The following is a 16,475-nucleotide window of genomic DNA, read 5'->3' as shown; positions in this document are numbered from 1 at the left end:
TTTATATATATCATTATTGAAGTGTAATTGCCTTACACAATGTTGTGTCAGTTTCCGCTGTACAACAAAATGAATCAGCTGTATGTATACATATATCCCCATATCCCCTCCCTCTTGCGTCTCCCTCTCACCCTCCATATCCCACCCCTCTAGGTGGTCACAAAGCACCGAGCTGATCTCCCTGTGCAATGCAGCTGCTTACCACTAGCTATCTATTTTATATTTGGTAGTGTATATATGTCCATGCTACTCTCTCAGTTCGTCCCAGTTTACCCTTGCCCCTCCCCATGTCCTCAAGTCCATTCTCTACACCTGCATCTTTATTCCTCTCCTGTCCCTAGGTTCATCAGAACCATTTCTTTCTTTAGATTCCATATATATCTGATAGCATACGGTATTTGTTTTTCTCTTTTGGACTTACTTCACTCTGTATGACAGACTCTAGGTCGATCCACCTCACTACAAATAACTCAATTTCATTTCTTTTTACAGATGAGTAATATTCCATTGTATATATGTGCCACATCTTCTTTATATACTCATCTGTCGATGGACATTTAGGTTGCTTCCATGTCCTGGCTATTGTAAATAGTGCTGCAATGAACATTGTGGTACATGTCTCTTTTTGAATGATGGATTTCTCAGGGTATATGCCCAGTAGTGGGATTGCTGGGTCATATGGTAGTTCTATCTTTAGTTTTTTAAGGAACGTCCCTACTGTTCTCCATAGTGGCTGTATCGATTTAAATTCCCACCAACAGTGCAAGAGCGTTCCCTTTTCTCCACACCCTCTCCAGCTTTTATTGTTTGTAGATTTTTTGATGATGGCCATTCTGACTGGTGTGAGGTGATACCTCATTGTGGTTTTGATTTGCATTTCTCTAATGATTAGTGATGTTAAGCATATTTTCATGTGTTTGGTGGCAATCTTTAGGTCGACTATGGAGAAATGTCTATTTAGGTCTTCTGCCCATTTTTGGATTGGGTTGCTTGTTTTTTCAATATTGAGCTGCATGAGCTGCTTCTATATTTTGGAGATTAATCCCTTGTGAGTTGCTTTTTTTTAACATCTTTATTGGAGTATAATTGCCTTACACAATGTTGTGGTAGTTTCTGCTATATAAAAAAGTCAATCAGCTATATGTATACATATATCCCCATATCCCCTCTGTCTTTCATCTCCCTCCCACCCTCCCTATCCCACCCCGCTACGTGGTCACAAAGCACCGAGCTGATGATCTCCCTGTGCTATGTGGCTGTTTCCCACTAGCTATCTATTTTACATTTGGTAGTGTATATATGTCTATATACACACTACCACTCTCTCATTTTGTCCCAGCTTACCCTTCCCCCTCCCCGTGTCCTCAAGTCTATTCTCCAGTAAGTCTGTGTCTTTATTCCCGTCCTGCACCTAGGTTCTTCATGACCACTTTTTTTTTTTATATTCCATATATATGTGTTAGCATTCGGTATTTGTTTTTCTCTTTCTGACTTACTTCACTCTGTATGACAGACTCTAAGTCCATCCACCTCACTACAAATAACTCAATTTCGTTTCTTTTTACAGACGAGTAATATTCCACTGTATATATGTGCCACATCTTCTTTATCCATTCATCTGTTGATGGACACTTAGGTTGCTTCCATGTCATGGCTATTGTAAATTGTGCTGCAGTGAACATTGTGGTACATGTCTCTTTTTGAAATATGGTTTTCTAGGGTATATGCCCAGAAGTGGGACTGCTGGGTAATATGGTAGTTCTACTTTTAGTTTTTTAAGGAACCTCCATACTGTTCTCCATAGTGGCTGTATCAATCTACATTCCCACCAACAGTGCAAGAGGGTTCCCTTTTCTCCACACCCTCTCCAGCTTTTATTGTTTGTAGATTTTTTGATGGCCATTCTGACTGGTGTGAGGTGATACCTCATTGTGGTTTTGATTTGTATTTCTCTAATGATTAATGATGTTGAGCATTCTTTCATGTGTTTGTTGGCAACCTGTATATCTTCTAAATGTCTATTTAGGTCTTCTGCCCATTTTTGGATTGGCTTTTTTGATTTTTTGATATTGAGCTGCATGAGCTGCTTGTATATTTTGGGGATTAATCCTTTGTCAGTTGCTTCGTTTGCAAATATTTTCTCCCATTCTGAGGGTTGTCTTTTTGTCTTGTTTATTGTTTCCTTTGCTGGGCAAAAGCTTTTAAGTTTCATTAGGTCCTATTTGTTTATTTTTGTTTTTATTTCCATTTCTCTAGGAGGTGGGTCAGAAGGTATCTTGCTGTGACTTATGTCATAGAGTGTTCTGCCTATGTTTTCCTCTGAGAGTTTGATAGTGTCTGGCCTTACATTTAGGTCTTTAATCCATTTTGAGCTTATTTTTGTGTATGGTGTAGGGAGTGTTCTAATTCATTCTTTTACATTTAGCTGTCCAGTTTTCCCAGCACCACTTACTGAAGAGGCTGTCTTTTCTCCATTGTGTATTCTTGCCTCATTTGTCAAAGATAAGGGGACCATATGTGTGTGGATTTATCTCTGGGCTTTCTATCCTGTTCCTTTGATCTGTATTTCTGTTTTTGTGCCAGTACCATACTGTTGATTACTGTAGCTTTGTAGTACAGTCTGAAGTCAGAGAGCCTGATTCCTCCAGCTCCATTTTTCTTTCTCAAGCTGGAAGCAGTAATTTGAATGGTCAAACCTACCTGCTAAAATTGAAAAGCCTCTCAGAGAGGCAAGAGGCAACTGGAGCTCACCCTGGAGACGCAGAAACTGGCAGCCGCCATTTTGGAGAGCTTGATCTACCATGACGACACTGGTACTGAGAAGCATCATTTTGGAATCCTCCCTCTAGCTTATTAGCATTGGCACTCGGCCCCACACACCACCCTGTCAGCATCAGTATTGGGAGAAGCAACTAACTGGGCAGGGACACAGCCCTATCCACCCACCAGCAAACAGGTTGCCTTAAGAAACCCTGAGCCCAAAGGAACCCATGAACATGGCCCTGGCCACCAGAGGGGCCAGGACCAAGCCCCACACACCAGTGCACAGGCACTAGATCTAGGATCCCCAGGGCCCTGTAACCAGAGACCCCAGAACCCAACTCCACCCAACAGTAGGCAGGCACCAACTCCAGAATTACCAACCCTGCCCACCTATGAACCTGCTCAAGCCCTGGGACCAGCCTCACCCACCAGGAGGCAGATACCCACCCAAGGAAAACTACAGCCCCACAGCTTGTGGACTTAGCCAAATTACCAGCAGGCCAGCACCAGGCCAGAGACCAGCCAGCCCCCAGCCCCGCCCACCAGTGAGTCTGCTATAGCCTCAAGACCAGCCTCACCTACCACCAGGCAGACACCAGCCCCAAGAACATCTCAGCCCTGCTGCCTGTGGACAAGGCCCATCTACTAGCAGGACAGCACCAGACCTAGGACCAGCAGGGCTCAAACCCTGGCCACCAGCAGGCCAACACAAGTTTTGGGACACCCCAGATACTGCAGTCAGCTGTGTCAGGAACCAGCACCACCCACCAGCAACTCTGGGACCCCTATGTTCTGCAGCCAGACCCCAGGACCCAGCTCTGCTAGCCAGTGGGCCAGCACTACTTCTAGGACATAGCTTCATCTACCAGTGTGCAGGCACCAGGTGCAGGAACTCCTGGAATCCACCTCTGGCCAGCAGAGAGCCAGCACTAGCTCTGGGACCCGCAGGATTCTACAGCCAGCCACCGTGTGACCTGGCCTCACCAAGCAGCAGCCAGAAGTCTCTGCACAAGGCAGGGATTAGCAACGAACTGGACCAGGGTCAGCCAAGCCTACCAGACAACCCACAGTAGTCATGCCACCACAACAGAAAGACCCAAGAAGCTCACATGGAAGGCACAACTAGAGCATATACCTCTAGTGACCAGAGGGGAGTACATACTTCTGGGGCTAATAGGATATCTCCTAAAAAAAAGGTCACTTCTCCAAGTTCCGGAAATATAGCCAACATACCAGATACATAGAAATAAAAACAGCAAGTTAGGTGGAATGAGTTGACAGAGGAACATGTTCCAAACAGAAGTACAGGATAGAACCCCAGAAGAAGAACTAAGTGAAGTGCAGATAGCCAACCTACCTAAGAAAGAGTTCAAGATAATGATCATAAAGATATTGAAAGAACTCAGGAGAAGAATGGATGCACTGAGTGAGAGGACAGACGTTCATACAAAGAGTTAGAAAATATAAAGAAAAACCAAACAGAGATGAGGAATACAATAACTGAAATGAAAAAATACACTAAGAAGAAGTGAAAGTAGGCTAAATGATACAGGGGGAAAAGATCAGCAAGCTGGAAGACAGAGTAATGGAAATCACTGAAGATGGAAAGAAAAGATAATAAAAAGAAATGAGGACATTTAAGAGACCTCTGAGACTACGTTACACATACTAACATTCAGATTATAGGGTTCCCAGAAGGAGAAGGGAGACAGAAAGGGGCAGAGAGTATATATGAAGATATAATAGACAAAAACATCCCTAATCTGAGAAAGGAAACAGGCAGTCTAAGAAGCAAAGAGAGTCCCAAAGAGGATCACCCCAAAAAGGACCACACTAAGATACACTGTAATTAAAACGGCAAAAATTAAAGATAAAGAGAGAACATTAAAAGCAGCAAGGGAAAAGCAACAAGTTACATACAAGGGAACTCCCTTAAGGCTATTGGCCTTATAGTGATACAAGTTTACCTCAGGAAACAAGAAAAATTTCAAATAAACAACCTAACCTTACACCTGAAGGAACTAGAAAAAGAAGAACAAACAACACACAAAGTTAGTAGAAGAAAAGAAATCATAAAGATCAGGGAAGAAATAAATAGACACCAAAAAACAATAGAACAGATCAATGAAACTAAGAGCTGGTTCTTTGAAAAGATTTTAAACATTGATAAACCTTTAGCTAAACATATCAAGAAAAAAAAGAGAGGGTCCAAGTCAAGAAAATCAGAAATGAAAAGAAGTTACAACTGACACCACAGAAATACAAAGGATCATAAGAGATTACTACAAACAGCTATATGCCAATAAGATGGACAACCTAGAAGAAATGGACAAATTCCTAGAATTGTACAATTTCTCAAGACTGAACCAGGACAAAATAGAAAATATGAATAGAACAATTACCAATAATGAAATTGAGTCAGTAAATTAAAAAAACCCTCCCAACAAACATAAGTCCAGGACTGGATGGCTTCATAGGTGAATTCTACCAAACATTTAGAGAAGAATTAATACCCATCCTTCTCAAACTATGCCAAAAAATTGCGGAGGAAGGAACACTTCCGAACTCATTCTATGAGGCCAGCATCACACTAATACCAAAACCAGACAAACATATCACACAAAAAAGAAAATTACAGGCAATATCACTGATGAACATAGGTGCAAAAGTTCTGAACAAAATATTAGCAAACCAAATCAAACAATACATTAAAAGAATCATACACCATGATCAAGTGGGATTTATCCCAGGGATGCAAGCATGGTTCAATATATACAATTGAAACAATGTCATAAACCACATTAACAATTTGAAGAATAAAAGCCATATGATCATTTTAATAGATGCAGAAAAATCCTTTAACAAAATTCAACATTCATTTATGATAAAAATTCTACAGAATAGGGTTATAGAGGGAACATACCTGAACATAATGGAGACCATATATGATAAGCCCACAGCTAACATCATACTCAATGGTGAAAAGCTGAAAGCATTTCCTCTAACATCAGGAACAAGACAAGGATGCCCACACGCTCCACTTCTATTCAACATAGTATTAGAAGTCCTAGGCACAGCAATCAGGCAAAAAATAAGAAATAAAAGGCATCCAAATTGAAAAGGAAGAAGTAAAACTGTCATTGTTTGCAGATGACATGGTACTATACATAGGGTATCTTAAAGACACCACCAGAAAACTACTAGAGCTCATCAATTAATTAGGAAAGTTGTAGGATACAAAATTAATATACACAAATCTGTTGCATTTCTATGCACTAACAACAAACTACCAGACAGAAATTAAGGAAACAATCCCATTTACAATTGCATCAAAAAGAATAAAATACATAGGAGTAAACCCACCTAAGGAGGTAAAAGACCTATACTTGGAAAACTATAAAACACTGATGAGAGAAATTTAAGAAGACACAAACATATGGAAAGATATACTGTGTTTGTGAATTGGAAAAAATAATATTGTTAAAATGACCTTACTAACCAAGGCAATCTACAGACTCAATGCAATTCCTATCAAAATACCAATGGCATTTTTTCACAGAAATGGAACAAATAATTTTAAAATTTCTATGGAACCAAAAAAGATCCTGAATAGCCAAAACAATATTGACAAAAAAGAACAGAGCTGGAAGTATCACACCCCCTGACTTTAGACTACACTACAACACTACAGTAATCAAAACAGTATGGGTACTTGCACAAAAACAGACATATAGATCAACAGAACAGGACAGAAAGCCCAGAAGTAAACCAACACACTTCTGGACAATTAATCTATAACAAAGGAGGCAAGAAGGAGAAAAAACAATCTTTTCAATAAGTACTGCTGGGAATACTTAACTGCTACATGTAAAACAATGAAATTAGAACATTCTCTAACACCATATACAAAAATAAACTCAAAATGGATTAAAGACCTAAACGTAAGAGCAGAAACCATAAAACTCCTAGTGGAAAATATAGGCAGAACACTCTGTGACATAAATCACAGCAATATTTTATTGGATCTGTCACCTAAGGCAAAGGAAATAAAAGCGAAAATAAACAAATTGGACCTAGCTAAACTTAAAAGCTTTTGCGCAGCAAAAGAAACCATCAACAAAACAAAAAGAAAACCTACAGAATGGGAGAAAATATTTGCAAATGATATGACTGATAAGGAGTCAATACCCAAAATATATAAACAGCTCATACAACTCAACATCAAAAAAACAAACAACCCGATTAAAAAATGGGCAGTAGAACTGAATAGACATTTTTCCAAAGAGGACATGCAGATGTCCAACAGGCACATGAAAAGATGCTCAACATTGCTAATCCTCAGGTAAATGCAAATAAAAACCACAATGAGATATCACCTCACATCTGTCAGAATGGCCATCATCAAAAAGAACACAAATAATAAATGCTGGTGAGGATGTGGAGAAAAGGGAACCCTCCTGCACTGTTGGTGGGAATGTACATTGATGCAGCCACTGTGGAAAACAGTATGAAAGGTCCTCAAAAAACTAAAAATAGAACTACCATATAACCAAGCAATTCCACTCCTGGGCACATATCCAAAAAAAACCAAAAACACTAATTCAAAAAGATACATGCTCCCCAATGTTCACAGCAGCATTATTTACAACAGCCAAGATATGGGAGCAACCTAAGTGTCCATCAATAGATGAATGGATAAAGAAGATGTGGCACATATATACAATGGAATATTACTCAGCCATAAAAAGAAACGAAATTGAGCTATTTGTAATGAGGTGGATAGACCTAGAGTCTGTCATACAGAGTGAAGTAAGTCAGAAAGAGAAAGACAAATACAGTAGGCTAACACACATATATGGAATTTAAGAAAAAAAAATGTCATGAAGAACCTAGGGGTAAGACAGGAGTAAAGACACAGACCTACTAGAGAATGGACTTGAGGATATGGGGAGGGGGAAGGGTGAGCTGTGACAAAGCGAGAGAGAGGCGTGGACATATATACACTAACAAACGTAAGGTAGATAGCTAATGGGAAGCAGCCACATAGCACAGGGAGATCAGCTCGGTGCTTTGTGACCGCGTGGAGGGGTGGGATAGGGAGGGTGGGAGGGAGGGAGACGCAAGAGGGAAGAGATATGGGAACATATGTACGTGTATGACTGATTCACTTTGTTATAAAGCAGAAACTAACACACCATTGTAAGGCAATTATACCCCAATAAAGACGTTAAAAAAATAAAAATAAAATAAAAAAGAAGATGTGGTATACATACAATGGAATACTACTCAGCCACAAAAAAGAATGAAATAATGCCATTTGCAGCAACATGGATGGACCTGGAGGGTATTATGCTTAGTGAAATAAGTCAAGCAGAGAAAGACAAATAATGTATGTTTTCACTTACACGTGGAATCTAAAAAATAAACTAGCAAATGTAGCAAAATAGAAACAGACTCACAGTTACAGAGAACAAACTAGTTGTTACTAGTGAGGAGAGGGAAGGGCACGATAGGAATAGGGGATTACGAGGTACAAACTACTATGCATAAAATATATAAGCAACAAGGATATATTTTACAGCAGAAGGAATATAGCCAATATTTTATAATACTATAAATGGAGTGTAATCTATAAAAATTTTTAATCAATATTTTGTACACCTGAAACTAACATAATATTGTAAATCAACTATACTTCAATTTTAAAAAGACTTACACACTGCTTGCCACATTTTTATGTTTATTTTGTGTTCCTTTTTCTCATGTTTGATTTGATGAAGACAATAGAATACATGTTGGTAGAACACAACATGTAGATAATACTAACATCACACAGAACTAACAATTATGGTAATTTTCCATAAGACTAATTCTCCACCAATACATCTAAAAGGGATTCTCTTAGTATATCTTAGGATCTAAAAGGAGTCTCAGAAATATTAATATAACCTCCATTTTACATATGTGGAAAATGAAGTCCTGAGTAGAAATGCAAATGGTCTATACACCTGGAAAAAGAAAGAAGCTCTCTGAACCTGTTAAATGCCCAAAAACAAATCTAGTCTGAATGAGTTTGTATTTGAATAGAAAGCAATGTCTTGATGAGCAGTGTAAATTGCAATGGAGTTACAAAGTACTCAATATTTCCTTGCTTTACCAATAACGGAATTTTTGGCAATGAGATAATTTAACATCGTTTCATTATAATTTTTTTCTAAGATTGTTTTTTCAAACAGTATTGCATTAATAATAAATGTAAACTATAACTTCTATGTAATAATTCATGCAATTAAGATGTATATGAGTTACTTGAGTATTTATGCTCATTTATCAGTGAACTTTAGAGTTTGTATTGTTTCCTTAGCCAGTGGAAAATTAGATGGATACAGTTTATATGTAAGAGAAACAAAAAAAAATTTTTTTGAAAGTTGTAAAGTACATTCTTGGAGGATGTTTTAACATCTTCCCAACAATACTGCATATGGGTTCTAAATTCTCTACCTCTCACCAACACATGCTATTTCCTTTTTTGTTTTTAAATCATAGCCATCCTATTGGATATGAAGTGGTATTTAGTGGCTTAATTTCCATTTCCCTAATGACTAATAACTTCTTTACATGTGCTTCTTGGCCATTTGTATATCTTCTTTGGATAAATGTCTAAATAAATCACATGTGCATTTTTCAATTGGGCCGCCTTTTTGTTGTTGAATTGTGTTTTTTATATGTTCTGGATATTAGACCCTTATCATATATATAACTAGTAAATATTTTATCCCATTCTGTAGGTTTTTTCACTTTCTTGATAATGTTCTTTGATGAACAAAAGTATTTTTTCACCTATAAGCTTTTTTCTATCATTTTTTCATAGCATTTTGAGTGTTCCAAGTACTGATATAAATTTTACTTTTGTAGCAACCGTTATTGGTTTCTTTTATAAGTATGCCTGTAATTGTATACCACTAGTGTCTACATTCATCTGACAGATGGGTTTTGTTCTGTTATACTTTTACTAAAGCTATGAGTCACTATAAAAATGAATTACTTGAGTTCCTTTATCATTCTGTTTCAATTAAATGGCTGACAGTTGCTTCCCATAAAGTTGCTATAAAATTAGATAAAATCAGAATATTATTGCACTTATTTAAAAAATGTATTCTCTTTCAACTCATGGTGCCTTTCCCCCAGCTTTATATGATAAGGATCTACTTTTTTAAAGGATCTACTTTTTCTGTTTAGAAAATAAATTATTAAATTTTTATTTCAGTTTTGCAGAATTCCTCTGTTCTCCTGCATTACATTTACTATCTTCTTTTTAAAAAAGATGTTCCTTCGAAACTGAGTTGTTTGTAGTGAGGTGGATGGACCTAGAGACTGTCATACAGAGTGAAGTAAGTCAGAAAGAGAAAAACAAATACCATATGCTAACACATATATATGCAATCTAAAAAAAAAAAAAATGATCATGAAGAACCTAGGGGGCAAGACGGGAATAACGACGCAGACCTACTAGACAATGGACTTGAGCATACGGGGAGGGGGAAGGGTAAGCTGGGACAAAGTGAGAGAGTGGCATGGACATATACACACTACCAAACGTAAAACAGATAGCCAGTGGGAAGCAGCCGCATAGCACAGAGAGATCAGCTTGGTGCTTTGTGACCACCTAGAGTGGTGGGATAGGGAGGGTGGGAGGGAGGGAGACGCAAGAGGGAAGAGATATGGGAACATATGTATAACTGATTCACTTTGTTGTAAAGCAGAAACTAACACACCATTGTAAAGCAATTATACTCCAATAAAGATGTTAAAAAAATAAAAATAAAAAAGATGTTCCTGAATTAATATGTGCACAGATTTTCATGAGATCATAAATTGCTTTCATTTTTTAATGTTCTCAAAATGTCTGCTTTGATACAATTGCCTAAAATATTAACATTAACACAGAAGCTAGTAGAAACCTTTCTGCAAAAGACAATGAAGAATGCTATTATGAAATAGCTATAAACCATCAAGAAATACAGTAAGGGCTTCCCTGGTGGCACAGTGGTTAAGAATCTGCCTGCCAATGCAGGGGACACGGGTTCAAGCCCAGGTCCGGGGAGATCCCACATGCCGTGGAGCAACTGAGCCCATGTGCCACAACTACTGAGCCTGAGCTCTAGAGCCCGCGAGCCACAACTACTGAGCCCTAGTGCCACAACTACTGAAGGCTGCATGCCTAGAGCCCATGCTCCACAACAAGAGAAGCCACCACAATGAGAAGCCTGCGCACCACGATGAAGAGTAGCCGCCACTTGCCGCAACTAGAGAAAGCCCATGCGCAGCAACAAAGACCCAACGCAGCCAAAAATAAATAAAATAAATAAAGAAATATTTTTAAAAAAGAAATACAGTAATATTTTCATCATCGCATAGCTTTTCTGACCAGCAGGAAAAACAGATCTTTTCTTACTTGAATCCAAAGAATATGGCCAGTACAAAACAGGGAGCTTAGGCATATGCAGTAAGAGACTCTGGTATTTACTTTTTGAAAAATCTAACATTTGTACAGAATTAAAGAAAGAATGTTCATCACTTTAAAGGTGACGATGTCAGGGAAAATATAGTTTTCCTGGGGTGGGTGTTAACAAATCAATTAAAAATATGACTAAAGGAGTCATTTTAGTTGCCTTTATAACTAATGGCAAGAATTCTAGAAAAAAATGAGGAGTAAGAAGACTCATCATACAAGTTATAACATAACTACTCTGAGTCTGGGACCAAGTGTCTAAATACTAGGCAAGGACTTCCTTGGTGGTGCAGTGGTTAAGTATCCGCCTGCCAATGCAGGAGACACAGGTTCAAGCCCTGGTCCAGGAAGATCCCACATGCCACAGAGCAACTAAGCCCATGTGCCACAACTACTGAGCCTGTGCTCAAGAGCCCACAAGCCACAACTACTGAGCCCTCAAGCCACAACTACTGAAGCCCGAGCGCTTAGAGCCCATGCTCCGCAACAAGAGAAACCACTGCAATGAGAAGCCTGTGCACCAGAATGAAGAGCAGCCCCTGCTCTCTGCAACTAGAGAAAGACTGCGCACAGCAACGAAGACCCAACACAGCCAATAAATAAATAAATAAATACTAGGCAAATATATAAAGGCCTTAGTAAGTCCAAATGTAGAACAGTATCCTATAATGCAACACTTTCAGTAACAGAGGCATCCTTTAGAGGAGGCAAGACAAGTAATGCCAGCAATGTGGTAGGCAGCAGACAGGTGCTTGATACAAGAGTAGTACAGTAGAGGGCCAAAAGCCGATTTTCAGTTACCAAAAAAGTAATGTGCATGAGTGGAGAATTTTGCCATTAATTATTAGTGATGCTATAAATCTGTGCATATACATCTCGAGCACCAAAATAAAGATAGAATTAACTTTATTAAGAAAGCATTTTAGGTCAAGATTCTGTATTATGTAAACATCTTAAAAGGGAGAAATTATTTACCTACAAATATTCCAGATCTGAAACAAAAAAGGATAAGACTGTTATAATAATAGTTTCTTTTTTAATACTTCATTATTAAGGCAGTTTTACATTCACAGAAAAATTGAGTGGAAGGTAAGAGATTTCCCATATATCCCGTAATCCTACACATGGATAGCTTCACCCATTAGCAACATTCCACACTAGAGTGGCACATTTGTTACAATCGTTGAACCTACATTGACACATCATTATCACCCAGAGTCCATAGTTAGGGTTCACTCTTGTACATCCTATGGCATTTGACAAATATATAATGGCATATATACACAATCATAATTTCTTACAGAGTAGTTGTACGACCCTAAGAATCTTCTGTGTTCCAAGTACTCATCTCTCCTTCCCATGACACCTGGCAACCACTGATCCTTTTACTATCTCCATAGTTCTGTTTTTCTAGAATATCATATAGTTAAAATCATACAGTATATATAGCCTTTTCAGAGTCACTTCTTTCCTTAATAATATGTACCTAAGGTTACACCATGTCTTTAATAGCTCACAGCTCATTTGATTTTAGGCACTAAACAATATTCCATTGTCTGGATGTACTACTACAGTTTATTTATCCATTCACCTAATGAAGGACATCTTGGTTGCTTCCAAGTTTGGGGCATTATGAATAAAGTTGATATAAACATTCACGTTCAGGTTTTTGTGTGGATAGAAGTTTGCAATTCATTTGAGTAAATACCAAGTAATGCAATTGGTAGATCGTATAGTAAGAATATGTTTAGTTTTGTAAGAAACAGCTGAACTGTCTTCCAGTGCTGCTGTACCATTTTGCATTCCCACCAGAATTGGATGAGAGTTACTGCCGCTCCACAATCTCACCAGCATTTTGTGTTGTCAGTGTTCTCAATTTACGACATTCTAATAGGTGTTGAGTGGTTGATAATTTCTTGATAATTTCTCTATAAAATAATCTTAATTTCCTTTCTTAAGAATATCCATAATATATACAATATGTTATAGCATACATATGTTGTCAGTAAGGATTGAAAGTCCTCAGACTTTCCCCTTGGGGCTGTCTCCTCTTTAATGATGCTCTCTACCTGAGAGTAAGAAAGGAGAAACCTGTACCCTAGGTAGCCATTGCCAAAACTATAAGAGAATAAGTATCGTTTGAAAACAGAGCAGTGATTTCTGTTTTGCCATTGCGTGGATTTTCCTCCTTCTAAATCAACTTTAACATCGTTTATGAAAAATTAAAAGCATTAATTTTAATTGTACAGTTCAATGAATTTTGACAAATGTATATACCTATTTAACTACCACCACTTTTACAATAAGAACATTTACATCATTGTCTCCCCCCTCCAATACCTCCTCCAGACCTCCAAACCCCTCCAAACCTCTCCTTCCTTCCCCTTTTGCAGTCAGTCATACCTTCCCACACACACACCAATCCACGTCACTAAGCAACCACTGATCAGATTTCCCTCATTAAAGATTAGTTTGGCTGTTCCATAATTTCACATAAATGAAATCATAGCGTATTATTTTCTGTCAGTTCTTTCATTCAGCATGTTTCTGAGATTTATCCATTTTTTTGTGTGTATCAGGAGTTTTTTGCTTTTTATTATAAGTAATATTTCATTGTACAGATATACTACAATCTATCCATTTATCTGTGATAGATCTTTGAGTCATTTCAAGTTGTGGGCATATGAATAAAACTGCTGTTAAAATTGGAGCTTAAGTAATTTTGTAGACGTATGTTTTTATTCCTGCTGGATAAATAAACACCTACGAGCAGAATGGCTGGGTCATATGGTACGTGTAAGTTTACCTTTATGAGAAAGTAGAAGACATTTCCGAAGTGGTTATATCATATTATATATGCCCATCAACAACATATGAAATTCCTGGCTGCTCCACATCCTTGTTAACAATTGTCACTCTTTTTTTGGACTAAAATCTACTATTTATTGGACAATTTGCAAAGCACTGTGCTACACTGCTACACATCACATACATTATTTCAACTGTTTCTCACGGAAGCCCTATGAGGTAGGTATTGTATCCACATTTTACAGAGAACACAACAGTTTCAGAAAAACAAGCTGCTTGCCCCTGATCATACTGCAAGGGAGAAGCCAAACCATAATATGATCCTAACCTGTCTCACGCACCAGTACAACCTGACAGGGACAAAACTTATCTCCATGTATGAAAGATCCAGGTTTTCAAAGAGAAGTAGAATCACTTCATTTTATAATCACATTTAGTATCAGTGGCATCACTGTCTGGAAAAAAGGTCTCTAAACCATTCTTCCAGTTTACTAATTCTGCTAAAATGTCTTCAGAAATGGCATCATCAGTGAAGCTACCCAACAAGCCCTCTAGAACAAAACACCCAATGAAATGGGCCTTTATTTATATTTACTGCAAATTACACTTCCAGGACTTTAGCTTGGAGCTATCCCCCTTCACAGATATGTATAATAACATTGGGTTTAAGGTTATCACTGTAATAGCAACAGATAGGAAACAACCTAAACATTCCTCAGGAGCAGATTAAATAAATTATGGTATATTCATTCAGTAGAACCTTATGTAGCCAAAAAGGAAAGAGGTTCTTTGTTCCTTAACTACTGATATGGAATGACCTCCACTGGGGAAAACACTGTATATAGTTTGTTATCATTTGTATAAAAATCCCCATGTACATGTGTTTGTTCAGGCACAAAATCTTTTGCAAAAGGATACAGGAAAATAGCAAATGCCTGACTCCAGGGAGAGGAACTAGGAGCTGGGGGACAACCCAAATCACTTTGTATTGACCCAGGGGGAAAGTTATCTATTTAAATTTTTTTCAATTAAAAAAAATTATGGACTGATTATACACTTGAAAAATTACAAGAGTAATTTATGGTTGCAGAAGAAAAAACAAAGTCTTCTTATGAGAATCACTATAAAGTTATAACGTAAATACATTTTTTAATGTAAAAAGGCATAAAATTTCCTTTATGGACAACTTCTCACTTATCTACCATGTAATGTCAAATGTGCCTGTAATCCCATAAAATAAGTATGATTCTTATGAGAGAATAGAGCCAGATCAAATGCATCATTAAGAAAAAACATGCATACTAGACTATGAATTCTACTGAGAACAAAGGCCATTACTTTAAATACTTTCAAACTTCCTAGTTCCTGATAGGGTTTTCAGAACAGAGTTTCTTGGTTAATGAATAGCAAATTGATTTATTGGTTAAATTAGCAACTATGGAGCTTCCTGACAACAATATAAAATTAGTGGATAATTCACCAGAAACTAGCTTCTAGATTTTCATTTTAATTACTACTTTGAAACAACATAATTTAGTACCAAAGGTTTAAACATCCAATATAAATGCTAGACTGTGAAATCAGCATTATTTATATTTCATCAGCTATACAAAACTCATCAATTTTTCTTTTGAAAACGGTAGCAGAAATCCCAAAGAATAAAAGAGAGACTACTAATTAAAGGTCATGTTTACTAATCTAGCACCATAATTCCATTCTCAGGACCTCCCAAGTGGCTGGAAGGAGGAAGGGAAGAAGTGAGGATGTTGGAAAAGTGAGGGTTGCTCTTAACTTGTGGCCCCATTTGTGCTGTAAGGCAATGCAGGGTCTAGCAAAGAAGAAAATTGCTGAGGCTGGAGATGAAAACAAAAACTTTTGGTTCAGATGGTAAAGGAGGCCCTCAAGAACAGTAGAATCAGTTTATCTAGGAGGCAGTGCTAGAGTCAGCCTCATGAACTAGGGGGTTTCTTCTTGGCGTCCACGTCCTTTTTAATTTCTTCAGGTTTTTTAGACAGGTTTGGTATGTCACAGTTCTGAGCCAGATACATTCCCACCACGTTGCCAAGAGTAAATCCAAGCAGGAACTGGAGCATAGTGTTGGCAAGGAGGGCGCGAAGGGCCTCCCCTGGCGCGATGGGTCAACAATTGTCACTCTTAATTTTAGCCATTCTAGTCGGTGTAAAGTGGTACCACATGTGGTTATCATTCGTAGTTTCCTAATGATTAATGAAGTTGAGAATATTTTCATGTGCTTAGTTGCTGTTCATTTACATTCTTTGGTGAAGTGTCTTCAAATATTTCTCCCAAATTATACTGAGTTGTTTTTCTTCTTAGTATTTAGTCATAAGAGTGCTATTTATAAAACATATTATAGATACTAGTTATTTGTCAA

At 37.8% G+C, this 16,475-nt stretch overlaps 1 protein-coding gene across 1 annotated transcript; it reads right to left on the bottom strand.

Moving 5' to 3' along the window:
• Nucleotides 1-16,032: 16,032 nt before the first annotated feature.
• On the bottom strand, nucleotides 16,033-16,184 carry LOC309839817 (short transmembrane mitochondrial protein 1-like; the record flags this gene model as incomplete). Its single annotated transcript, XM_082681745.1, has 1 exon — nucleotides 16,033-16,184. Exon 1 carries the CDS (start codon nucleotides 16,174-16,176, stop codon nucleotides 16,033-16,035), a length of 144 nt encoding a protein of 47 aa, XP_082537871.1. The 5' UTR covers nucleotides 16,177-16,184.
• Between the last annotated feature and the right edge of the window lie 291 nt (nucleotides 16,185-16,475).

The sequence above is a fragment of the Grampus griseus genome (genome assembly GCF_964374135.1).
Source record: "Grampus griseus genome assembly, chromosome: X".
NCBI lineage: Eukaryota > Metazoa > Chordata > Mammalia > Artiodactyla > Delphinidae > Grampus > Grampus griseus.
This window is presented reverse-complemented; position numbering and strand designations above follow the sequence as displayed.